The 26,524-nt window shown below is 48.2% G+C and overlaps 2 protein-coding genes across 5 annotated transcripts in view; both read left to right on the top strand.

The window, feature by feature from the left end:
- The window catches only part of lamc1 (laminin, gamma 1), a 39,947-nt gene extending 36,947 nt beyond the window's left edge, over positions 1–3,000 (top strand). Inside the window, exons 26-28 of the mRNA XM_076745444.1 lie at positions 73–231; positions 321–420; positions 767–3,000. Coding sequence (XP_076601559.1) covers positions 73–231; positions 321–420; positions 767–1,023 — 516 coding nt within the window. The 3' untranslated portion in view covers positions 1,024–3,000. The remainder of the gene's footprint in view (positions 1–72; positions 232–320; positions 421–766) is intronic.
- A 2,954-nt stretch (positions 3,001–5,954) lies between these two features.
- The window catches only part of rasal2 (RAS protein activator like 2), a 63,747-nt gene continuing 43,177 nt past the window's right edge, over positions 5,955–26,524 (top strand). For 3 of the 4 annotated variants that reach the window (XM_076745448.1, XM_076745447.1, XM_076745449.1), the window contains exon 1: positions 16,517–17,042. In XM_076745448.1, the coding sequence (XP_076601563.1) occupies positions 16,517–17,042 (526 nt within the window). Of the gene's footprint in view, positions 6,510–16,516; positions 17,043–26,524 lie in introns of those variants that run through there. The other variant, XM_076745450.1, reaches the window with a different exon arrangement.

Here is a 26,524-nt window from a genome sequence, read left to right as displayed (position 1 = left end):
CTCAGCTGGAAATATGTAGATCAGTTGACTGGTATCACCTCCTCACTGTCAGTCACACCTGTGTCCTTTCAGGGCTCAGCCAAGACCAAGGAGGATGCAGAGAAGGCTTTCCAGGACACCAACAAGCTGGACAAAGAGGTCAACGACATGATGGACCAGCTGAGCGCCGCCGAGCGGGAGCTGGCCAGGAAGAAGGCCGAGGCCGACCAGGACATGATGATGGCTGGAATGGTACGAGCCGGTTCTGCCTCGCTTTGGTTCAGAGCGTGAATCTGTAAAATCACTGCTGTGTTGAATCAACGCTGTTTACTGTCCCTCAGGCGTCAGACAACGCAAAGGAGGCGGAGGACAATGCCCGCAAGGCCAAGGGTGCCGTGAAGACGGTTCTGAGCACCATCACCGCCCTGCTGGATCAGCTGGGTAAGAACAGTCTGAGACTCTGAGAGCTAACCTTAACCCAGCAGCAGTTGTGATGGAGCAGAGAGCGACGAGAGCTCAGACGAGGCTCAGAGAAAAGTGAAGCTTCGATCTCAGCAGACCGGCCAGACATTTTCTCCCCAGAACTTGTCTTCTCAGGCAGCTGCATCTTATTCTCAGTAATACACGTCATATTGAGAAGTCATTGAAACGTGTTGGCTTCCGGGCAGATCAGAGAGTTCATCAGGACTTCCTAAAGGAAACCCTCATGGCCTCATCTGATTGGTTCTCATTGATTATCATGAAGCCAAAACAAAACTGCCTCATTTTGTCTTTCATCTCCTTTCAGGAAACATCGACAAGGTGGACCTGAGCAAACTGAACCAGATCGACGAGTCCTTGAAGAGCGCTAAAAACAAGATGGCCAACAGCCAGCTGGACAAGAAGCTGGCGGAGCTGAACGACGTGGCGCGGACGCAGGAGGACATGATCAACGACTACGACCGGCAGATCCGCGAGATCCGCGCCGACATCGCCAACCTCAATGACATCAAGAACACGTTACCCGACGGCTGCTTCAACACGCCGTCTCTGGAGAGGCCTTAACCCTGCCCTCTTCCTCCTCCACCAGCCCCCCCCCCCCCCCCCCACACACACACACATCTAACTTTTACCAAAACAGTTTTCAAACGTTTCATTTTCCGATTCTTGTCTTTGTTTTTCATTTCAAGCGCGAAGCCAATATTTCACGGTTTTTAACAGAAGAGAAGCAGCTTTTATTTGTTTTGTCTTTAGGTTTTTTTCTGAGACGCAGTAACGTGGTTTCAGTAGAATGAACTCAGAGGCACAAGAACCTCGGAGAAAAATCAGAACCACAAACCCGACGTGACTGCACCCATCTGCTCCACCAGAGGAAGCTTCACCGACGCAGAAGCCACACGGGAAGCTCCTCTCACCCGGAGAAAGGTCCGCTTGCGCTTCCTGCGTCTGACCAGCCATTACCCATCGTGCCCGGGGAAACACCAGCTTCCTCAGAACCATCCTCGATGTTCTTCTTTGTTCTTAAAGCAGCATGTTTCCAGAATCCACACAGTGAAGGAATCCTCTCGTTCGTCTCCTCTTTTCTCCCGAAGCCGTGGCGTTGTCAGCGGAGGAGCGTCTTCCTCCTCAGCAGTATTTACACCTATTGTGGGCTGTGTCGTCGAGTGAAGCCTCCAAGTCCAGAAAAACGCTCCTCAAAGTCCTCTCCCCACATAGTCTGGGTCTGGGTTACGAGATATTCTGAGGATCTTACGGGAACAAACTGCAACGCCATGTCCTGTCAGCTTGTTCCAATAAGAACCGGCTCTGACGTCACAACGCCACAGACACCTTGTGGTCGTTGCTGCTGCTCGTCACTGGTGTTCTTACCCATCACGCATTAACGTTTTCTTCCGGGCTCAATCCAACACTATGCAACTTTGTACATTTTGCGTAGCGAGAATTTTATCTGATACACTGGTGCTAATAATTATTTCAAATGTTATATTTTTGTGTGAATGTTTTTTATTATGATATAGAGTGAGGAGTTTGTTATTTGTGTAAATATATGCTTCAATGATTCAGGACTGGCTGATTTTCAGAATAAAACTCCAACGTGCAAACAGCCACATTAAGTTCTATCACAATCAATCAACTGAAACCTCCTGGTTAAATATATAGAAATATCTACGATAACGTCTGTGGTATGTTATTATTATAATATGCTTGCTTGTATACAAAGCTCAGTGTTGCTGCCTCATAGCGATGCCAATATTTCCTTTGTGTTTTATTGATTCTGTGGTTTTCACACGTTAATTCAACCTAACTGAATATTTTTTGTTTGTTTGTTTTTTGAGCTTTGACCTTTATACCAATCAGGCCATGTTTTAAAGGCGTCTCCTGCCTCACGAGTCATTTTACTGAATTAATCACTGACTTTATGGAGACGATGAGCTCGGTCACGTGTTGATACAGTAGTTACCTGTTTGAATGAGTTTTTTGTGCCTTAATATAAAGTAATCACAGTCCCAACGAGGGCGTCCATGTTTTACTTCACGAGAATGTCCTTGTCGTCCTCACACCGTCTCCTCATGTTGGTACTGAAGCAGGTTTTTTAAATCGGGTCCTGAACAGAAAACTAAACCGGATCCTGATCCAGTGAGTAACAGCCAAGATGAGTTTTGGGCTTTTTGAGTTTGAGAAATTCAGATTGTCCGTGTGTGCACACGAACAGCTGTGTGTGTGTGTGTGTGTGTGTGTGGCGCTCGGCGCTCAGTGGACTGGACTCTGACTCCTGGCTCTCCATCCAGACGGCTGCTCTGCAGGCTGTGCAGCTCATGCACACCTGATGTATGAACAGTATTTTAAGTTATGATGTACCACTTATTTGTGTTGTAACCCTGTTGTCTTCGACGGTGGCACGGCGCTGCACAGCCTGCAGGACTCCTGGCTTCAGTTTTCTTCTGTTTCCAGCCCTGTGAGGACCTGAGTGATCCTGTTTGTTCCATGTGCCTGTAAATCCAAACTTAACATTTGAATAATAAAAGTTACTCCAGGAAGCGGTCTGTGGCTGGAAGCTGTTTTTCTTTGCCGACACATCGCTTTCAGGTGATTTCTGGCCACTTCGCAGCTCTGTGGACTATTGGAGGACAGGAAGTGCTCAGGTTTTTGAGCTACATGCTAACACCTTGTCGACAGGTGTCTTTAGCATGCTCTCATTCTTAGCTTAGCATGTTAGCCACATTTCTCCAAAAGTCCACTTAGTCCCTATGTCATCCCCTCACAGCGGAACTTCCGGTCACACGACTTCAGAATAAAAGCTCTCCACAAATCTCACCAACTGTAGAACTTTTAATTTGATTTTTATTTTTTATTTTTTAAAGATGCTTCCAGGGTGTTTTAATCCAGATCAACTCGACTCCGATGTTACTCTTCCGGATTTCAGACTTTAATTGATGAACTTCATACACTTTTCTTTCTTCTCGGTGGACTCTCGTCACTAAATGATCTTATGATCTTTATTGCAGATAAGTTCTTCTGTTTTTATGTTAGTGATCTGAAGACAATCTTCCAGTCTGGTTGTTTCAGTCTATTTTATTTTGCTTTGAACACATTCATACAGTTAACTATTGAAGCTTCATTTTCTGTGTTTGTCAAAAGATGTCAGCTGTTCGATGGAACTTTCTTCTTCTGAGAACAAAAAGGTGTTTTTGAACTCACAGACTTTGTAACAGACAGATTCTCCTATTTCATATTAACTTTATATAGTAAATAATGTTAAAGTTAATATGCAATAGAAGAAAATCTCTCTCTCTATATATATATATATATGTATATGTATATGTATGTATGTATGTATGTATGTATGTATGTAGTTAGTTAGTTAGTTGTCCTCCAGGGTTGTCTGCGCTGTGTTGTGACGAAGAGGCCCAAACCGTGGATATCTTTGGAGGCGGTCTCCGTTTATTTTTGGCAGCTGACTACAAGAGGTAAAAAACGAAATCCTCCGCCAATTGCAGCCATACAGCTCGAGCCCTCTCCCATGGAATACAACAGAAAAAGGGCAGCTGCCATGTTACATTCAATAAAGTGTAATCAAACACAGAAAACATACCTGACAGCAAGAGGTAAAAAAAACCCGAAATCCTCCGTCAACTACAGCCATTCAACTCGAGCCCCTTCACAGATTAAATGACACAGGAATTCACTAGAATATTATACAACAAGTTTAGGCTGAAAAATGAACTTATAAACAGAGCTTAACGCTACTAAAACACCGACGTTACAGCGAGACCAATGACGTTCACCTCTACCACAGAGAACAACAGCAAGAGGGGAGCGAGAGGGCGGGAGACACCCCTTTATAGGAGGGGTACCCCCAAAGGTGAACGGAGGGGAACAGAAACCGAGCATTAAACGTTCCACATATTGACTTGGAGGCCTAAGTGTGTCAGGTAATAACAACAGAAACGAATTTTGTGTAATTATAATACTTAATATTACATTACATCTACATCTGGCTTCCTCACACATGTTACTGTTGTATAAATGACACACGTGTGTGTGTGTGTGTGTGTGTGTGTGTGTGTGTGTGTGTGTGTGTGTGTAACAGTGTAACAGGGTCATTTATACAGCAGTAATGTGTTTTATGGAATGTTACATCCCACTCAAGTAACATTGCATTTTTACAAATTACTTTAAATGTTGGGCAGTAAAAGGCAGCTGTTGGTCTCTGCACTTAAAAAAGAAGACAGGTGAAATGAAGATGAGTAAAAACAGAAAAAAACAAAAAAAAAAAAAAAAAAAATGAAGAAATGTCAGTATTCTGTGCTGTTTGCTGTTTCCTGTGATTACCTGCAGAGACCTGCAGGTGGAGCCAGAGCCCACTTTGTGTTTGTCTGAAGGCGTTAGGAGAGAAAAACAGCCAGAAGTCATCGTGAATGTTTGGCTCATCACAGATAAAAGATCTCAGTCCAACAGAAAATCACTGGAGTTAAACTAAAGACAAGTCAAACTCTGTTTTCTACACCTGTGTCAGATTTAAGTCATGCAGAGACTAAAAACCCTGATCTGCATCACATGAAACAGGTTGGAAAAACAAGACGAGGTGACGAAAGTCAAATATTTGACTTTTAAGTGAAAAAATATGATGTGACTCAAAACCGTGACAGTATGACAGTAAAACTGGAGAAAATGATTACTTTTTAAGTCAAAATTATGATTACAGTCAGGCAGGAAGTGACAAAACTGACCCCAGAGATCAAAAACATGACCTCAAATTTCAAATTAAGATCCACAAAGTCACAGTTCTGATTTTTAAAGGTTAATTCTGTCTCAAAAACTTTAAAAGAGTCTTTTATCTCACAATGTTGGCATACTATTTTTATCAAGGATCATCATCATCATCATCATCATCATCATCATCATCATGCCACATTTCCAAAGTTAGATTTTCTTTTATTCTCTCAGATCCTCAATCTTCCTCACTCCAGATTAAACAAAGTTTTTACTTTTTTGTGCTCTTAAAAATATTTTGTGATTTAGCAGTACATGTGATTAATTTACATTATCAATTCACCTGATTACTGGTTAAATTAATCCACTAGTTGTTAATAAAATGACTTTTTAACTTAACTAAAACATTTTCATTCAGTCATATGATTTTATTCTAAAGTCCTAAATAATAAATATTGAAGATGTTCAGTTTGCTCTAAACAGAGAAACAGTGAACATAATGGAGTCTGGACTTAATTAAGCTTAATTAAAACTGTTAATCAGCCACATTACTTCTACTTCACTCCATCTCAGAGGGAAATATTCTACTTTTTACTCCGTTACATTTATCAGACAGCTTTAGTTACTCGTTACTCTTTACACACAAACATGTGAAGACTTTAGCCGTAGTAGTACTTTTACTGTAGTACAGGATGTGAATACTTCCTCCACCGCCGCGCGTCCTTCACGCTGACTTCGCTGCGCGCTCTCGCCGCTCTCGTGTCGCCGGAGCGCGCTGGGTCGCGGGCTTGCGCACGGGTCTGAGGGGGGACGGTGAGCAGCGGCGGCGGCAGTAGAGAGGGACAGCCAGCCGGAGACACGCCGACCACACGGGACTCTGCCGCGGCTTCTGGCTGGACGTTTCAGGGGAGGAAGGAGAGAGGCTCCCCGCTTCTCCCGGACGCCGCTTTATTGGAAGTTTAAAGCCCGCTAAGCTAACCTGGGAGCCGGAACAATGAGGGAGAGCCAGTCGGGCTGCCGGACCGCCGCCGGCTGCCTCAGCTAACGGCTAGCTAAGAGGAGCGGGGCGGTCAAAACTTCCCCTGACGGATCACTCGTCGACTTTCAACGCTTTAACGTGTCGTCGTAACACTTAAATCCACATTTCCAGGCTGAACGACCACTTCTGGAGGGCTTTTATTAAACAGAACAAGTTTTTTGCCGTTTGGATATGGAGACGGACTCGGTGGCAGGCGACGTGGACTCCCTGCACGGCGGACTGAGCCTCCTGGATCCCCTGGTGGACCGGATCCTGGTGGACACCGTGTCACAGCAGCAGGGATGGCTCCGAGTTTACGGTAAGAAAGGCAGAGACACAGGGGGCCGTGCTGACCCCACAGCTTAGCCGGCCTCATTAACGCTGTCCGCAGGTAGTCTGGAGGGTTGTTACCGCCTGGAGGTACAGGTAAGAGACGCGGGCCGAGGCCGAGGTCATGGCGGCCACCGGCTGGCTGCGAGGAGGCTCAGTGTGACTGTAACTGGAGGTGTTAAGCTTCACTTCACTCACACTGGCAGGGAAAGCCTTCAGGTTTCAGTCTGGACCCCCTTAGGGGTCAGAGGTCAGCTACAGAACAGCAGCACCCCCTTACAGCTGGTCCAGGGTCGGCTCTTCTGCCCAGGATCACCGGCTCTTTCCGGAGGTCTGGACCTCAGAGGTCCTCCGGCTGGAGGAGACATGACACGGTGTCTAAAAATAGAGCCCGCTGAGTCCAGAGACTTAACCGTTTAGTCCAGATCAGAGAGGGGTCAGGTCTTACTGGTGTCTCAGACGCTGTGTGTGAGACAGAAACCCTTCAGTAAGTCAGCCAGAGACCCTTTGATAAGTCAGCCAGAGACCCTTTGAGTCACGCATCACTTTAAACAGATAAACCCCTGAAAACCGCTCCAAAGTCCATAATCAGCAGGTCCTCAGTGATGAGTTTCAGGTGTCTTAAGGTGATTCTGGTTCATGTTTGGACTGAAACACTTTCAGCTGCACCTTTATGAGACTTTAAGGGATTCTTATTCAGTATTAAGGCAAATCACAAGTTAAAAAAGAGAAATGATGGATATATTAGTGGTGTGTGAGTATGGTAGAAGTCAAAGGAGTTAAAGTGTTTTAAAGGCGTTTTAAGGTGTTTTAAAAGCGGTTGTCTCCGCTGACTTAACTCAACGACAGGTTGAGTTAAGGCTGAGTTAAGGTTGAGTTGAGTTAAGGTTGAGTTAATGAACTTTGTTGACGTTAACTTGCTCGTCAATCCAGTTCGATCACATGGAAGTAAATCCCAGATGGAGAAGGATCAGCACACTTCAGTGTCCATGTTTTATCCTTCCTCCCACCTCCTCCTCCTCCTGCTCCCCCTCCTCCTCCTCCCAGACTCTCCCATCGTTTCTTTTCTTAATGTTAAAGGTCACATTGACTGGTTTTCTGCAGACAGACAGCAGAGACCTGATGTCCTGCTCGCTTCCTGTCCTGACCTGCTCAGACAGATGTTCTCCTTTCTGACGCTCTGGTCTGGCTGTCCTTCCTGTTCAGTGCTGATGTTCCATGTGCAGGTTTAGAAGTGTGAGGAAAGGTCAAGGGTCATTGAAAGCAGCGGCGGTCATCCTCTGGCAACGTAATCGTCCTCAGAAAATATCTGGAAAGACAGCCACAAGTTGTCACGTGACCTCGTCGTGGACCGCTGGACAGACGGTTTGCGGCTCGTTCAGATGGTGAGGAAGCGTCCTGTGGAAAACGTTCACAGTGAAGGTCGTCTGAGCGTCGAGCTCTGGACCTCAGTGACCGGCTGACCTGACCGGGTGGAATGACTCACAGGTTTCCTCCGCTGGCCTTCGGTCCTTAAAATAAAGTTTTCACAGAGCGGTGAAACTTCACATTGACCTCACGCTCAAACTGTTTTCCATGACAGTAACTCGGCTGGCGTGCGTCCCGCTCGTTGAGCTCTGCAGGAAGTGAATGAAGCGCTGACGTGTTGGCGGTGTTGCTCGCGGTCGGAGAACACTGTGAGTCATTACTGGTGCAGTGATGTGAGGCCGTCCGGGCGTGGACCGGGCGGTTAGGCCCCCTTTGATGCTGGTCCACCTGAGTGAACCCACACACACCTGAATTAGGAGTGAGTTAAGAGTGGAGTCAGACCGACGAACTGCTGAAGTTTAGAACTGGAAACGGAGAATTTTTGGCATTTTTTAAGGAAATGTGACCAAAACAATGAATCTGGGAACAAAATAATCACAGTTTAATTCTCTGTCAGTTAGCTGATGAATGTTTCTGCTGCCTGTTCCTGTACCTTTGTATTGTAGTTGTCTGTGAAGGCTGCAGGATGCCTGGAGCAGTTGGTGGGAAAAGATTGAGACTGAGTGAAAATGAGCTCCGGCCTGCGGAGTTCAGGCTCTGTTGAGTTTAAACCCTCTGCTTTGCTGTCAGACGCTCCTCTAAGAATGAAAAGCTCGAGAAAACACACGGAAACATCCGTGAAGTTGTTTCAAAGTGCAGCGGTGTTTGTTCCCACACACCCTGAAAGCAGCACTGTGTCAGGATGTTTGCTGTGCCTCTCCCCTCCCTCCCTGCCCCCCCCCCCGCTGTCAGCGGAGTGTGATGTCAGCAGCCAGTTTGCGCCGGTGATCTCACTCGGCAGGACTCCGGCTGTGGCATCAGATCCTTGCTGCCCTCCACAGCTCGCATACCTCAAATAGATTCAACAATGGCCGCTGCCGCCGCGTTGCCTTCACAAACACCTCACTGAATAAAAATGCACGAATGAGGTCGTTCAGTTTCTGTCACAGTTTTAGATGTTTAGCTCAGCGTTCAGCGCCTGATGATGATGATGATGATGATGATGATGATGATCCTCCTGCATCATCAGCAGATCACAGATGAGGTCGTCAGGTTGACAAATGTCTTCACCATAAAAACATCGATCAATCCGTCTGAAGTGATGTTTAAGTCGATTACTGAGTCTTAGTTTTCTCACTATTTCTCTTTATTTTCAACAATAAACAACGAGAACGTTTGTGGACTTGAAGTCTTCCTGACGACAGACAGTTAAATGATGCGCCAACGTAACGTCAGCTTCAGGGTCCTCGTGGACGTTTCTGTCTCTGTGAGGAGTTAAATAAATGTGTTTCAGAGATGAGGACCCGTCCTAGTTCTGGTCCAGGAGTCACAGGTGATTGGACCAGTTTGGACAGAGTCTGTCTCAGTCTGGGTCTGCTGGTCTGGACGTTTAGGACTCGAGTCAGTGATGCTGATGCTTCGAGCCGTTCAGGTGTGTCTCACCTGTGTTAACACAGTGTCTTTAAACCTTCAGCTAGGGGGCGCTATGTTTCCCTTAAAACAGCCACCGCTGACCAGTCTGACTAGTGGAACACGATTAGCTCGACGTCGCCCCCTTAGGACTCAGGTTTGTTACTGGTGCATGGAAGTGCGTGCTGGGTATGTTCAGGTGAGGTCGTGCTTGTCTGCGCCCTCAGGATCGCCGTCATCTCGTGTGTACGCTGAGAAATAATCCCGCTGCTTGCTCGTGAATTTAGCATTTTTCTCTGTTTGTCTTTTCTGCACAAACTGCAGCATGAAGTAGAAACACAAAGAGGTTTTGGTTAGGGATGCAGCGATCCGATATTGGTATCGGAATCGGTCCCGATATTGAAGAAAATTCTAGATCATGTATGGGTGACATAGGGCTCGATACATAGGGGCCGATCTGTTCAGTCTAACTCTATGCTCTAGGCGCCATGAGGGGCGTCATGCACAAGCAACACGCAGTGCTGAAGCGCACATGATGTGGACCACACTGTTTTCAAAATGAAGCCAGCGAAAAGATCGACTGGGGAACTTTTTCACACCACCTCAGCCTACAGACTCGACGGCTGCTTGCATTACCTGCGCAGTAAATGTCCCGAGGGGCGGCGGTAAAACGTCAAGTTATAACACAACCACAAAGCTCTCAAGTGTCACGCATTGGGCGTGGGACGCATTTCAACCCGTTCACACGCTCACACGTCACACCTTGTCTGTCTCACGCAGAGAAATTACCAGGATAAGGCCCACCAAGCTGCGCTGCTATTTTTTATAACAGTGGAACAGGTAGAGGAGTTAGTGATGTGTGTTTAAAAACAGGAAGGAAATGTTTAAGTCAAGTCTGATGCACAAAAGAATGAGCCCAGTCTTTTCCACACGATGAGAAATACCATTTGTTTGGTAATTCAGCGCTGTTTTTCTGTATCGGTATCGGATCGGTATTGTCCGATTACTAAACCTCAGATATCGGTATCGGAGGTGAAAAAAGCGGATCAGTGCATCCCTAGTTTTGGTGGCTGTTTGCTGTGTTTTGGTCCAGGTGCAGGTGGTTTGTTGGTGTTTGATAGTGGAAATAAAAGTGAAGCTCTTTTCCAACCTTGAGGAGATGATCCAGATTTAGCCTAGCTTAGCACAATGACTGGAAGCAAAGGGAACCTGCTAGCCTCGCTCCATCAGAAGAGGAGAAATGTGTCTCCAGTGAACCTGGTGTTGATTTCTTCTGATGATGAATCTACGATCGTTATGAACTTTAATAATCAACACGATGATCAGAGCGAAGCCTGAGCCGATGGCTGTTGATGTAATCCGTCTGTGGCTCACAGAGTGTTTTATCCGGAGAAAGGCTGCAGTGTAAGCCTATTAAAGCTGACCATCACCCCCCGGCTGAGCGTGAGCATCGTCGTCGGCTCAGAGTCGCTTCAGGACACACGCTGTATAATTTCACCTGCCTGGTTTGATCCTGAGGCGTGGCGCGTCCTGACAGGTGTGATCATGATGGTCACGTGTTAACTGCAGACTAATGCTGTGAGCTTTTTATTCTAACAGATATTTGATCACCAGCTGATTTAACCTTGATTTATAGCAGCTGTTATCAAAGATTCACTGCAGATGGCTCTCAGGAGGATGTGAATACGTGTGTTTGTGGGATGTCTCAAAAATAGAACTAATTATAAAGAAGAGGCTCCAGGTTCCCTCTGGAGGGTCAGAGGTCAGCACAGGAAGGCTTCCCTCCACCTGCTCAGGTGTGTGAAGTGACGGAGGCTTATATTGGTCGGGGACTGTGGGAGTTTGTTGTCTTCAGGCCAATTCACACCTGAGATTGAAGTTGGACGGAGGCGTCCTGCCGGATGATTGGACCGAGGCCGGATGGACGTTTGGTGTGTTTCCTGCGAGGCTTCATGTGAGAATGAGCAGATATTCACGCTGTGAAACTCAAAGTTCAGCTTCTTTTTCAGCCTTTCTTCTTCTCTTTGCTGATGAAATCACGTTTCCAGACACTGAATTTTATTTCTCTCCGGTCTGAATTACTTCAAATTGGAAATTCAACAGTTTCCCCTAAACAGCTGTAACCCTGGATCTGACCACAGGAAACATTTTTCATCACTAAAATTCTTCTTCTGTGGTGTTTTCCTCTTCTTCTTCTCTCATTCATTACGTACAGACTGACGCCGTGCTTCGTCCTCTGGTGGTCCACACGGTCTTTCAGCAGGTGGTTGAACCTCTAGACTGGTTCTGTGTGTCGGGCCGGTCCCGGTGAGCAGGTTCAGGTCTGCGTGGTGGTCTTCAGGACAATGGAGGCCGATCAGAGGGGGAAATGGAAAGTTCCTGTTATCAGGATGATGGGGGGCGTTGAGACAGGATTTCCCCTCTGAAACAAAACAAGAGTCGAGCTTCTCCGACAAAAATAAGCTGCCGTCTATTTCAGGACGTGCAGTGGAAAAACACAGGACGGCTGTCTTTTATTCTTCTCTTTGAGGGATCCAGTGGGATCAGGCTGGTCGGGTCAGGCTTCTGCTGGTCCAGGTTTATTGTCACCATTGGCGTTGAATGAGACGCTTGTTGGAAATGGAGGAACAAAGGGTGTTTATGACTCGAATAACAATCGTTCTTCTTCACCGTCTGTTTGCTCGCTGCTAACGAGGCCGAAACACGTGGCGAGCGTGACGTTAATCAGCAGCAGAAGCTCTGACTGCTCTGTGCAGCTGACAAACACAGCAGAAAGGGTTCACGCAGACTTTAAAAGGTTGAACATCTATGCAGATAAACTAAGAGCGAGCTGTTAACGATGTTTCTTTATCATCAGACGTCCAGAGCAGCGTGGAATAAAGCCCACATGAACACATTAATGATAATAAACAGTGTTTGTGCAGATCTGGTTAAGATGGTTCAGTTTCTCCTTCCTGTGTAATCCCTGAGCCCCCTCGTTTGCATGTGGCGTCAGGTATCAGGTTCCTGTAGGAAGTAATCAGATTACTCCAGGTGGATGTAAGCACACGTCTGACAGGTTGGAGCTGTAGCTGCAGAGCAGAAGTGGATCCCTGCTGTGAGCAGCTGCAGGTTAAAGCGCCTCAGCTGTGATTGGACGCTGACTGTCCTGTGAGCGTTAAACACTGCTGCTGTGTCCAGGTGTGATGACCAGGTGACGCTGGTGTTACCTGGTCAGTCGTGTCTTGGACTTCAGGATTCTGCTGGATGATCTCTTCAGATGGTTTGGTTTTGTAACTTTGGTGCCGTGCCGTAGTTTTGGTTCAGAGTGTGCATGTTTGTCGTGTTTGGTCATTCTTTAAATGGTGACTGTTTGTTATTTAAGCACGTCGCCCTCATGTTGGCCTTCAGAGGTCATCGTTCAAACTCGTGTTCAAACACTTTTTCTGTGTTTTTGCCTTTAAGATGTCCCTTTTCCAACCCGAGCTCACATTTCAAAGCTAATATAAGATTTTATATAAGAAAAAAAGCCAAACAGTGTGTGGTTCCAGCTTTTTAAATGTGATCAGGGTTTGGTCCTTTCCTCTTTTTTATTGGAGTAGAATAAAAAAACTGATCATCTGTGGATTCAGGATCAATTGAAGATGGTGAGCTTGAAGTGTTTTTCTCGTTTTTTGTCTGTTTTGTAGTATTTCGTGGACTAAATGGTGAAAAGGTTCATAGACAGTCAGACTCGCTGGTCCGTTCTGATCTGAAAACAGGCTTCACTTTCTTCTTCGTGTTCTTCTCGGTGACCTTCGCTGAGGTTGGACTTCCCGTCTGTTTTCTGGAAGTGTCATCTGTCCTCAGATGGGTGACGGCAGCGAGGGTCAGGCGCCCTCCAGCAGAGGCTTGTGGGAGATTTACCCAGGATTCCTGAGCGCCGTGTCCCTCCCTCTGCTGGTATCCAGCCACTGATTTATTGGTCTCTTTATGGCCGCTGGTTATTTTTAGCCGGAGGCTGCTGCTGCTGCCGGGTCTCGCTCCTGGTTTCCGGCAGGATGGAGATGAGGAGTCAACTAAGTGGAGTCTAATGGAAGAGCGAGGCCGGGACATTTTAGTTTGACCCCCCCCCGAGTTTTGTGCCATCACTCGTCTGTCGTCCTCTGTGTTTCCACCTGATTAACTTCCTCTTTTCTGTCTCGAGTTGTTTCCCTTCGTGGCTCACAGTGAGGTTTCGGAGCAGGACTGTTTGTTACAGCTCCTGTCTGGGCTTAATGCCAGGAAATGATTGAAATTCCAGATTTCAAGTCAGATTCAGGCTGCGTCTGCACCCTAACCCCGCAGAGAGGTCAGAGCCTGAACCGACCTGTTCCCAACAATTATCTCCACATCAGTTCCAGGTCTGGCCTTGAAATGTCTTAAAGGACACCCCATGTGAACTGCCCTGGGGGCAGAAAAGGGTCAGAGGCGGTATATTCGGCCAGTGTGGGGAAATATTAGAGAGCGTCTCAGAAGCAGATCCACACAGATCAAATTGTCCTGTGGAGTGGACACATCCAGAGTTTTCCAGGTGAAGCTGCAGGTGTGAAGAGGCTGAAAGCGGACCGACCGTCAGCTGATCAGAGAGGTGTGAATGATCTCTGTGGACTTGAACGTCCTGCTTCCTTCAGTCGGCACCGAACAGGTGGAGAGCTGCAGAAACAGCAGAAAAACGTTATGACGGCGTGTGCCGAGGACGTCCACCTGCGTATGTTTAACGTCTCTGCTGACATCTGCTGTGGGACGGCTGACGGTGGCTGAGGTGCAGATCAGAACCGGACATTATTCATCCGTTCAATAATAATAACTCTAATACTAGTAAAGAAAACTGCAGAGTCGACTAATCAGAGAGTTCAGATGATTTATTCTTTAATCACTCTCCTGATGTAAAATGTTCTCCTATCAGCTCGGTTGTAGCTTTGATTCTTGTTCAGATGTTATTGAAAAGAGATCCAGTAGATCTCAGTAGAACTAATCAGTTAGTGGATTGTCTGAAGCATCGTTTGGTATCTTTGTAAGATGAATATGTTTTGGTGGTGGACTGTTGGACATCTGAAGACGTCACGTTGAGCTGTGGGAAGCCAAATGAAGCGACTCCCAGTCTCAGTCCCTGGTGTGTGTCGGTGGGCGGTTGGAGGAGGACTTGGCTCCGTCCTGGGCTCCTCGGCTTAGCTCGCCCGGGTCTTAGCTCTGACCTACATGCAGCGTTGTCCTGGACGCCAGGCGCTTGGTTATCCTCCTGACATGTGGGTCACTCAGGGCGGCGTGCCTTTTAAAGCCTCGGTGGTTCTTTTCCCCACTTATGAGGCTTTCTCTCAGAGTATTTAACAGAAGAAGAAATCATGGTCACAAATGAGACACAGCAGAAACACAGTGCTAAACACTCGGTGAAGGAACAGTGCTGTCCACTGAGTGGACACAGGAAGTGAAAATGTCATTATTTTGGTTAGTTTTGACCTGATGGCGGAGCAGTTCAGATGAACTTTACTGTCTGTGGTGAACCAAACACGCAACTCTCTCTGCGTCTGCGAGGACATTTCAGGACTTCAGTTTCATCAGAGACAAGTAGGAGAGCGGTCTGCCATTGCATTTACTGTGTGGACGCTCTGACCTTTGACCTCCAGACACTTGTGATCTCGCTATGTTTTCCTCTGTGTGACTCAGTCTGGATGACAGACATGTAAAGTACCGTCTCCACAGCAAACCTCCTAGTTTCCATATGAATCAACATGCAGAGAGAGTCCTGCAGGGATTTTTGTGTCCTACTTCCTCCTCCTCTTCCTCCTCCCTCTTCTTCTTCTTCTTCTTTTGAACATGTTAAACCATCAGCAGAGTTCAATAAGTATCAGTCGTCCCTCAATGTTGATGAAGATGAGTTTTCCGGAGTTGACAAAGTGAGCGGCGTCCATGTCTCCTCCCTGTGGGACGCCGCTCCTATTTCCTGTTTGAGCACAGAGACCTCTGGCCCTGCAGAGGGAAGGGGTCAGTCTTTAGTGTGCATGAATATTTATAATTTCTCAGAGGCCTGAGAGCACAAACATTTAACCTCCTGAACCTGTTTTAGCCACTCGTGGTCAATCAGTGCAGCTGAACTTTGTCCAAACCCACAGACACGCAGAACAGACAGAAACAAATATGTCTTAGCTTGAATTTCACAGTAAAGCCTCAGTGAACAGCTGGAACGACATGATAAAGTGTGTGTACAGTGTGCGATACAGTACATGTACCGTCTGTCAGACAGAGAATAAGATTGTAAACTCAGAATGTATTTAGGAGGAAGCCAGATTTTGATATTTTGGGCCATTTACACTACAAAACCTCCAGAGATACATATAATTTGCAGTATTTCCTGTTTCCTTCTTGTTAGCATGGAAAGCTTCTGAAACTCTCAGCAGGCTTTTGAGGTTCACCTCTCATCTCATCAGATACTGTTCTCAAGGTCAAGAAGGAACTTTGATGTTGAAATGACATTCACGTCAACAGAACATCATTCAGTGGCATTTTCCCTGAACCTCACAGTGTTTGACTCGGCAGCAAACTGAATTAAAACGGTGTTTTCATATTTACTGTGTGAGAAAAGTATGCATCCTTATCATGTAACCTGAAATCTGGAGAATAAAGTCGTGATGATTGGTCAAAAACACTCAGGCAGTAAAAGAATCCAGACACATTCAGGAAATAAAGATCGTAAACTGAAGAGGACAAACAAGTCGACTGAAACGCTGAACTGTGTGCAGTTTCAGTTTCTGGCCTGTTCGTAGGGGAAACCACAGTCTGCTGGTTTGGTGTTTGGTGAACCCTGATTGGCTGGGCTTAAAAGAGACTTTGTCTTCATCTGACGCTCCACTTCCTCCCAGGAAGACAGTCACCAGGCTGTTGAGAAATAGCAAGACATCAGCTCTAAGCTTCTGTCAACATGAAGACAAACCCGACCCGACGAGTCCTCGACGCTGAAATGTGTTTTTAAGGTAGTATGTCTGTGTTGCAGCACAGCTGTCGGCAAACCAGCTGTTTTGGCTGTTTTGGAGGCCGCCATCTGCTCGTTCCTGCTGCCTGGAGGAAGTCGGTGTGTACCGGACCATGAATGGAAGTAGAACTCCCCCTGAGGGCTGTGAGAGTCCAGTCCAGGGTTCCTGTCAGGCCTCGCACCGCTGGCACCATTACAGGAAGCCTTGGCGGAGGTCTGACACCCGGCCCGTTCCTGAACAGCCATTGGACAGATACAAGTGGAGGACATCTGCCTGCCTGGCACCAAAGGCAGGCAAGATGGCCGCCCCTAAAGGCAGGGGACAGAACAGAGAGGCCCGTCACCTTTGGCTGTTCAGCCTCCCAAGGTTCAACCCCGCATCATATGACCAGAGCGAAGATCAGTCCTCCACAGGCCAGGACGGCCCGACGAGGCCCGGCGCCCTGCACAGGGTCTTCCCCTACCTCAGGTCCATGTCTGAGCCCAGTACAGGCAGCGGCTCAGGGAGGATGGCGGTCAGGAAGGTGGGATCAAACGCCGAGCGAAGAACGTCCTCCATCAGTAGCTTCCTCACCTCGTTCTCACGGAGGATCAGCAGAGTCCTCGGGGACCAACCCGAAGCTGACGGAGGAGAGTCTGGTAGGAGAGAGAACGTTTACCTCCTGTGTTCACTGTTACTGCAGGCTAAAAATCATTGACAGCAAACATCATCCAAATCCACCCGGTCCACCAACATCCTGCTTAGAGAGGAACTTCAGACTAATCCTGATCAAGACGATTTCATAGATAAAATTATTGTTTATATACTGAAAACCAGCTGATTGATTAATGATAATGAATAATCCAGTGGTGAAACTGTCAGTCAGCCTGAGAACGACACATTTAGCACACCTGGCCTGACAGGAAGCTGCCTTCAGTCAGTGCTGACTGTGTGTGGAAGGTGACAACACGCAGCCTTCGTTTACTTTCATTCCTCGTCACCAATGTACCAAAACTGCTGACGGTCGTGAACCCAACCAAAATAACTTCTGTTACTGTAGTAATCAGTTACTTCTCGCCTTACCTGCCAGTTGGACAGGCCGATGTCCTCCAGTCAAATGGCAGAATAACATCAGGATCCTTCAGAAGAAGACCTCCTGCTCACAGGGAAGGTGAGGAACGCTGAGGCGTCATAGGTGCAGACATGACATCCAGAAACTAGACTGAGGCTCCAGGGAACAGTCAGGTGGATTCAGGGAGAAGCTAGCACTGATAGCCTGATACCTTTACCTGAGACACAGAGAAGAAGACACAGTGGATAAGTGACGTGTGGTTTAGTCAACGATGCATTAACGATTAGACACAGGAGGTTTCTGAGGAGGCTCCTGGTGTTTTCTTCTTGTTCTTCTTGGTTGTTCCGTGAGTCCTCGTGCTGATAGCTTGAAATCAGTCTGCAGCTCCTTCAGGAAGAACATTTACACTCGGTCAGAGCGTGGAACGCTCGGCCGAGCAGCCGCTTTGAAGGTTAAGTTATGCTAATTGCATTTTCCGCTAGAACGTCACATGATGTGCTCATGGAATATTCTGCAGCTGACGATAAGGAATGTGTTTTCATGCAGAAGTGATGCCTGCAGAGGAATCGCTGCCTCTGCATCGTCTGCAGCGTCACGGGTCTCACAGACCGTTGACCACATGTTGTAAATCAGATCCAGACTGCAGCACAGATATGTTGAACTTCAGGGAGTCTGAAAATGTAGAAAACACCTTCTGTAATTTTCAGACCTTCATGTGAACACATCTCTGACGAGACGAACGGTGTCATTAGACTCTAAAATCAAAAGAAAGAGAAACTGAACACTTTAGAATATTTACACCTTTTTTTGAGCCACTTCATGAAAAATGTTGGACGACATGCTGCTGTGTTTGACAGTGTTTGACAGACATCTTTGTTTGGACGGTGTGGACGCTGTGCTGCTCCTCACCGGAGGAAGACGTGCACTCAGGCCTGTCCGTGGAGCCTCTGTTGAAACAGACTTGTTGTTCTTGTAAATCAGACCTCCCAGCAGCCTTCACGCCTGAAGCGTCGGAGCACGTCAGCGTTCAGTTAGTCTGGACTCATCCTTCTGTTTGTGGCTTTATTAAGCAGGCAGCACAGCCTCGGTGACGCCTAACGTGTCACGTGACCGATCGGTCGTCGGTGTCGGCCATTGAGCGAGCGTGCAGCTCCTGTAACTCCAAGGCCTCCAGAAACCAGCGACTGCAGAGCCTTTTCATCAGTCTTCAAGTCCTTTAGCAAATAAAAACGCTGAATATTTACATTCCAGGATCTCTCCTTTGTATCATTAGAGTGACACAGGTGAGCCAGGTGAGCCACATGCTTCACTGCAGACGGCTTCACGTCTCTGAACGCTGACGTCAGTGTGAACACAAAGAGAAGTAAACAGAGAGGCCGTGTGAAAGTTTCCAGCAGGCCCAGAGCATACTGGGTAATAAAACCACAGAGCTCTCACTTCTCCAAGCACACACACACACACACACACACACACACACACACGACTCATTCATCCTCCTGTTTTTGAGTTTCCATGTGAAAATGAACAGCTACTGCTAATTGGAGGCTAATTAACCCAAGTGTGTGTGTGCGTGCGTGCGTGCGTGCGTGCGTGCGTGCGTGCGTGCGTGCGTGCGTGCGTGCGTGTGTGCCTGCCTCTGTGTGTGTGTGTGTGTGTGTGTGTGTGTGTGTGTGTGCGTGCGTGCGTGTGTGCGTGCGTGTGTGCCTGTCTCTGTGTGTGTGTGTGTGTGTGTGTGTGTGTGTGTGTGGGCAGGTCATGTGTATTTTTGTTTGTGTTGGCTCAGGGAGTCCTGACTGAAACTCTGTTCATCAGAGGTGTGTGTGTGTGTGTGTGTGTGTGTGTGTGTGTCTCCTTTTGTATGTAAATGTCCCACCATAATAAAAGCTCACACTAACAAAGGCGGCCTCCTCTGAGCTCATTAACCTTTCAGAGCTCTGGTGGGAAAGTGGAGTCTTTGGCCGTCGGCCACGTTGCTCACATTGATGCCGATACACGTGAAAACACACGGTTTTGTCTCAGTTTGGCGTCCGTCCAGCGTGGACTCTTCTGGTTTGCTCTCTTTACGTGCAGCACATGCCGTGTGTTGTGTACAGGAGCTCTGTGATCAGCTGTTCCAGAAAAACGTTGGTCAGCGGTGGACCATGGACGCCGGCTCTCGGCCTGCTTCGGTTGTTTCTCCTCTCACGTGACTTTTCACGCCGCTGTCAGTGTCTGTATGTGAACGTGTAGAGCTGTGTTGTTATTTGCGGCTGCTCTGAATACGATCGGAGTTTTCCCATCATCATCATCTGTGTCATGGACTCACCTGCAGTCCTGCTGGTGAGTCAAACACGATGACCGCGAGGAAGATCGGTGTTTTTTTTTTTATATGGTTTATCAGCAGGTTTATTGATCGTTATCCTCACATGACCACTCAGATTCAGAGTGATGATGGAGGTGAAGGCTGCTGCTGAGCTCTCTTGGACGATAACAGGACGATGGCAGGTGTACTTGAGATCGTTGATGACTCAGGTGAACCAGTTCCAGGCTCTTGATATAGCGTGTCCTGACCTGCTGGGACCCTCGGTGGTTCGTCCATGGCTCATGTCGTTGGTAGCAGCTGTCAAAATCTCTGCTGTGAGACGCTCCTGCTCCGAGCTTTGACCCCAGCGAGCCTCCACCAGACCCTCAGTGTGTCGCACCTCCTCTGCAGCTCTTGTCAGCCTGATAGGAGGTGGCACTGCTGTTCACCTTTGACCCCTGAGAGCGCCCCCCCGGCCCCCTGAATGCGGGCTGCCGTCATGATTGACACTGACGTGAGAGAATCTGCTTTGTAGATGCAAATGCAGCGACTCTGCTGAAGTCAGCGGGTTTAAATATTAAACTGCGTCACCGTCGCTTCAGGCGAACAGCAAAGAGCCGCCATGATGGACGACACTGAATATGAATTACTACACCCTGCAGATGATTAACAGCAGCTCGATTAGAGGCTCTTCGTCCTTGAACGTCATAAAGACGTAGAGCAGTGACGGTGGTTTCCATCAAACATCACAGCTGTTTTCTTGGATGAATCCACTGCTCACATCTGAACCAATCACAGCCTGGAGGGTGTACACAGAAATGCTGAGTTAGCTTCAAATGCTAGTTAGCTTACCTCGTCCCTCCACGAGTGTGAGCACATGAAAATCCCTGAACGTGGAGCTGCCGGTTCACGAGTCGGCTGTGATCCTTCGTCGTTATTGATGTTGTTATGCATCCCAGTGGTCGCTCGGTGTGAACGAGACCTTTTGGAAACGTCATTCACCATCATTTGTGAGCATGTGACCCTCAGCGTCAGCCCTCAGTGTCAGTTTAAAGACGTGTCTGCTGAGCTCTGAGCTTCCTGTTTCCTCAGTTTTCTCAGATTCCTCATGACGTTTGAAGCGATTCCTCCGGCGGAGCTCAGTCTGATAATAGACTAATGACCTCTGGGACCAATCAGCCCTCGGGTCCCAAAGCGTCCCCTGAAGTGTTGTTCGGGGCCGTTAGCAGAGCAGCGTTGGTGTTTGTGTGGCCGGGCCGAGTGCCGTATCTGTCCTCTCCAGAGAGCCTCGGCTTATCGGAGCAGAGGTGCGGCCTTCAGTCAGTGTCACCGCCGCACGAAACCATCCGCCTGCCGTCCCCGATTTATCCTCTGAGAGCTCAGCAGAGCCCGACGAACAACTCCTCAGCAGAGGAAGATGAAGATGGTTTCATTCAGCCTTAACGCTCCCTGTTTGGTATTTAGAAGCAGCATTTCCAACATTTTATCAGCTCTTTGTCTGTCGAGTGTAAACACATCTGAGCTGTATGGACGGTCTTCATGAAACGCTGTGAGGTGTGTTGGTTGATCATCACAGATCTTTGTTATTGTCACTGCTCAGTCAGCGATGGACGCTTCGTACAGAGCCCTGGTCCTTGGAACGAGGACATTCAATCTGCCCGCAGCATCGTTTTAATGTGTTACAAACCACCTCAGAGGGAGGTGTGAAGTGCCGTGAGACGTCCTGGAAGCGTCTCAGTTCACCTTTCACTTCAGTTCCACGTGTGAAGGATCGAGCTTCAGACCTTTGTCCTCTGTGATCGGACGGATCCTCGTTCAGGTCATCGTCCTGATCCTTTCAGGTCCGATCAGAGCTGTGAGTGACAGCTGCCAGTCACAGCTCTGAGCGACAGCTGTTTTCACCAGCGCTTAATCGAGATCGTGACTCAGCAGCTAAAACCTGTTTCCTGTCCTCCGCGATGCGTTCGCTGGTAGTTGGGTGTGAAGTCTTTTGGCGCTCGGTGTTTAGCAGACAGATAAAGCGTGTTGGCAGGTTGTCTCCCTGCAGACACGGCGGAGGACTCTTCACAGCTTTCTGTTGTTTTTGACAGCTTGAACGCAGCACTTTGACAGAAACAGTCTGTTCATTGGTGTAGTTTCCTCCGTCGGGCAGACGCTCCTCCGCCTGTTGAACACCTGCTGCTCCCTTCATGCTCCTCCTCGCGGTCACGGTGTGAAGCGTGTTGAGCTTGTGGAGGAATTATTGGATTTTTACGAGACGAAGAATAATCTGAGATGAGTGTGTGTCTCTGACAGCAGAGGAGTAATAACCTTCAGCTCCTCACACTTTTTATTTTCACTCTGGAAAACTTTATTGTTTTTTGTTTACGGACGCTCATTCTGAACTTGTTGGGGCAGAGACAGACAGAACGTCCCACAGATGCACAGGTGGCCGTCCAGGGTCTCTGCTGCTGTCACGTGTCAGTTTAAGGTTTGCTCCATCAGTCCTGGTTTTAAGGGTCTGTTTTAAATCGTGACCTGTGAGACACAGAGGAGCTTTTAACAGACAGAGGAGGGACGTCTCCTCAGCAGCCGTCTGTCGTTCTCTCTGAAGGACGTGGACCTGCTGGCCGGTCTGTAGAGACTCACTTTAAACCATCTGCAGCTCTCTGAGTCAGTCCAGGTACTTTTTCTGGAGGGAAACAACGAGCTGACCAGCTTTTCTCATGTTAATGTGTGTGTGTGTGTGTGTGTGTGTGTGTGTGTGTGTGTGTTATCTGCAGCCTGGGTCAGTCTCAGCGACACACCCCTCTCTGTTCTCACTGTGGTTCAACCCCCCCCCCCTTTCCTGTTGAATGGTCCCATCTTGATAAAGATCACATGATGTGATGTTACCGTCCTGTGATTGGAGGAAACCTGCTGTATTTACTGGTTGCTATGGAGACCAGACCTGCTGCAGAGGGGAGTATACAGGTCGACAGACAAAGCAGCCTCTGTTGGTCTGTGTGTGTGTGTGTGTGTGTGTGTGTGTGTGTGTGTGTGTGTGTGCGTGTGAGGCTGTTAACCCTTTGGTACACCTGCAGAGCTCAGGTTGTGTAATACTGCCTGTGATGATTCATTCAGAGAAAATAAACGTCGTGAAGCTTCAGTCTGAATGAATGTGGACTTTAAATATGTCACTGAGCTAAAACACATAAAGTTTACAGAGGCTTAACGAGCTGTCAATCACTCTGTGAAACCTGCCGCTGATTCCCGGTGACCTTTGACCTGTCCTCCTTTAAGTCAGAGCAGGAAAGGACTGCTGGACGTTCTGTCTTGTGTGTTTTCTCGAGCTCATGTCTCAGCCTCCCTGAGACGGCTCGAGTGAATCAGTGGACTGAAGCCCATGAGCAAGGCACTGCACCTGCAGAGGCCACCGCACGCAGAGCTCACAGACCCCATCAATGCTGGATAAAGGTCACGCAGAAAGAGAGTGTGTGTGTGTGTGTGTGTGTGTGTGTGTGGACAGGTGGTGGAGTCTCCACAGCTCTCAGACATTCCCAGTGGAGGTTTGGCCAGAGTCGAATTTCTCTACACACACACACACACACACACACACACACGGCTCCTGTGTGTGTTTGTGTTGTGTGTGTACATGTGTATCAGGGTCCTTTAAAGAAACACTCACTTTGTTTCAGGGTCACAGTTCATCCAGCAGGAAACATGCAGAAAAAAGGCTTCTTTGTTTTATTTTGAAAAACAGTCAGCAGCGGCTGATTGTCCATAGTTCTTCCTGTTACAGCTGAGACACTCATACTGTCAATAAGATGTAATAGATGACTCACATGTCAGTCACATGTCAGTCACATGTCAGTGCTTGTGTTCGCTCGCACTGAGCAGCTCTCTCATCACACTGAAGGCAGATCTCAGACCAGCTGCTCAAACGGTGTCTGCTCACAGATGCACAGAGACAAACTGCTTCAGCAGCAGCTGTAGCTTCTGTGTGGATGCGCAGCGAGAGGCTGCCTGAACGTCTGTTTCCATCTCCTCCCGCTGACCCACACGCCGTCGTTAACGTCGCGTTTGAGGCGTTTCCACGGACAGAGCAGACTTCAGCTCAGCCGCGTCGACACACACTGAATCTGATCTGTGGCGGTCTTGTAAGTAGTAGTAGTAGTAGAAACTTTGAGGCTCTGATACGAAGAGACGCCACGTGAGCTCCACGAGCACAGTAACCGTCAGCTCTGATGCTCCAACGTCTGAGTGTGATGCTCCACGTGTGTATGTTCAAGGCAGAAGTTACATCCAGCCATAACGCCAGGTGAACTGGTCCTGCTGACGGCTAACTAGCCTAGCTTAGCTTTGGGTGTGTAGACACAGAGCACACGGTCTGCTCTTATCGGACACTTTGTTTTATTGCTGATGACAGATTGATGTTTCACAGCTTTTATGGCTGATACACACTTTGATGAGTAGCCTTGAACTTCAGACCTTCTCCTCTCACCACGTCTGAAGTCACCCTGCGAGTAGAACTGAGTACGTGCTCATAAAAAGACTCTTTCCACGAGGGAGTTGCACATCGCACCGAACGACCTGCGCTAGCATGGACGTCGGCTCGGGGCCGGTGACTCTGTGACCCACAGATACACACCGACCAATCAGATCACAGCAGGAAGTAAAGCAGAACACACTGACCAGCTGGTTTCAGGCCACAGCTGATCGACTCGTCCACTGCGTCCACGCGCTCTCCTCTTCCTCCTCCTCCTCCTCCTCCTCCTCCTCCTCCTCTGGACTGTTGACGTGTTTCTGCTTACTTCTGTTTATTATTTCAGTGTTCTGCGTTGTGTTTATCAGTAAGTACGAGTACCCTCTTCGGTGCAGTACTTGAGTAAACGCTGTAGTTTCCAGCAGCTGGGAGTCTCGTCCAGCGTCTCCGGTGGCAGATGAATCATTTTCACACGCTGGTGAAGTCGTGGTCCGGTCTGGTCGTGTTTTGGCGCTTTGACGGGCGGCGCTGACCTTTCACCAGGCCCGGATCATCCGGCCGCCCGGACAGATATAGAAGCTTAATCCGTTTGCTCTGCAGGCGAGGGGGCAGCAGAGAGGACCTCCTGTGTCCGCCGTCCCCCTTTGATTCATCACAGAGTTTTCAAAGGAGGCCGAGCAGTTTGTTGCTCCTCCACCGCTTTAACAGAAATCCACACAAAAACATGAGCAGCTGCTCTGGAATCAGCCTAAACACTGGTTTCATGTCAGACATGTTAGCTGTGAGGCTGCATGCTGTGACAGTGAAAGTGTTGATGTGGGCTGTGCTCAGCAGTGTTCGTGTACCGAAGCAAAGACGAGCTGAAGACCAGGATGCATTCAAATACTCCGTTTATCCCCAGAGGAGACCTGGAGGTCAGTGTAGCTGCTCGGGGTTGAACGGCTGATGTCCAGAGGAGCCTCTGCGTTGGTTTGTTGTTTGGGTTGTTCTTTGAGTCAGGCTGCAGACCGAGGCGGACGCCGTGAGCTGAAGTCGTCGTGGCTCTGTGCTGGGCTGTGTGGAGGTTTGCGTGACGTTGGACCGGAGCAGGACTGCGGTTCATTCAGGTACGAGGCGTTACGTAAGGCCGGCCGCCGGCCCGCCTCTCCTTCTGTCTCTGATCTGGGAGCAGCCCGCCGGCCCGTCCCCGCTTCCCGTCTTTGTTCGGCTCTGCTCATCCGTCAGCTTGAAGGCGTCCACGTGTCTCGTCGGCAGCAGCAGACCTCGGATTTGCTAATTAGCCGAACTCGCGTCCCTCTGCGCCGCTCGGAGACAGAGCAGACAAACCGGCCAATTAGTCTTCCTTTCTTCCTCTTCGGTCGCTGCGCTCTCACTCTGCAGCTCTGAACAGCAGCAGGTGTGACCGCCTCAGATCTCTCAGGGGTTTCAGGGCCGAGCTCTGACGTGGATGATTTAGTATGCAGCCAGAAATAGCTGCTGAAAGCGTAGCTCCTCAGCTGCTCCGTGCTCCCTCAGCTCCGCTCCACTTCTTCCTGTGGCTGTGATTCATCAACAAACCTGCACGTTACTCTGCAGCCTTCTCTGGCTGACTGAGGCTGAGGCGTGTTAACCAGACTCTGGTGTCTGAGGCCGTTAAAGGACGGCGGTGCAGCCGCTAACCTGAACGCTCAGATAACCCAGAAGCTCCATGTTCAGCTTCAAGTTTGACTTCATGTCATCTTATTTTGGTGTTTTCTCTCTCAGATTGTTAAAGACCTGATGAGGTGAAAACATTCATCATTTCTCTGCTGACCTTTCAGACTGTCTCGACCTCACCACGTGGTCCATTTAGAAGCTGTTCTGGAGCTTTTGATCTCACACCCAGCTGCCATGAAATCGTAGATTTTGAACCTTTAGAGCGTCATGATTTCTCGCTCATGTTGATGAATTTCATTTTCATCTTCTCAGCACGGCTGACGTTCACTAACCTTTAACGTCCACTTCACATGAAGACCTGGAGACTCTGCTGAGGAAGATCATGTGACACATGGAAAAAGTTTTTCTGTTTTTTAATCTGAAAAACAGGATATTATTCTGTTGTGAGGCAGCTGGATTGCTGAGATCAAAAGATCACTTTTCTGGACCTTTAACACTTCCGTCTTGTGACTCTTTTCATTGATTTTGTGAACTTTGAGGAGACTTGTGAGGTTTTGTGGTGACGTTCTTTGTAACAGGCCGATCAGGACGTCCCTTCAGTTTGAGTCAGAGCGTTTAGAGAAGGTCTCAGCTGACAGCGTTTCAGCTTCATCTCTGCTGGTCTCTTTATTTCGTTCCTGCTGTGATGTGATTTAGTTTCAGGAGGAAC

The sequence above is a fragment of the Chaetodon auriga genome, chromosome 12 (genome assembly GCF_051107435.1).
Source record: "Chaetodon auriga isolate fChaAug3 chromosome 12, fChaAug3.hap1, whole genome shotgun sequence".
In the NCBI taxonomy this organism is placed as follows: domain Eukaryota; kingdom Metazoa; phylum Chordata; class Actinopteri; order Chaetodontiformes; family Chaetodontidae; genus Chaetodon; species Chaetodon auriga.
This window is presented reverse-complemented; position numbering and strand designations above follow the sequence as displayed.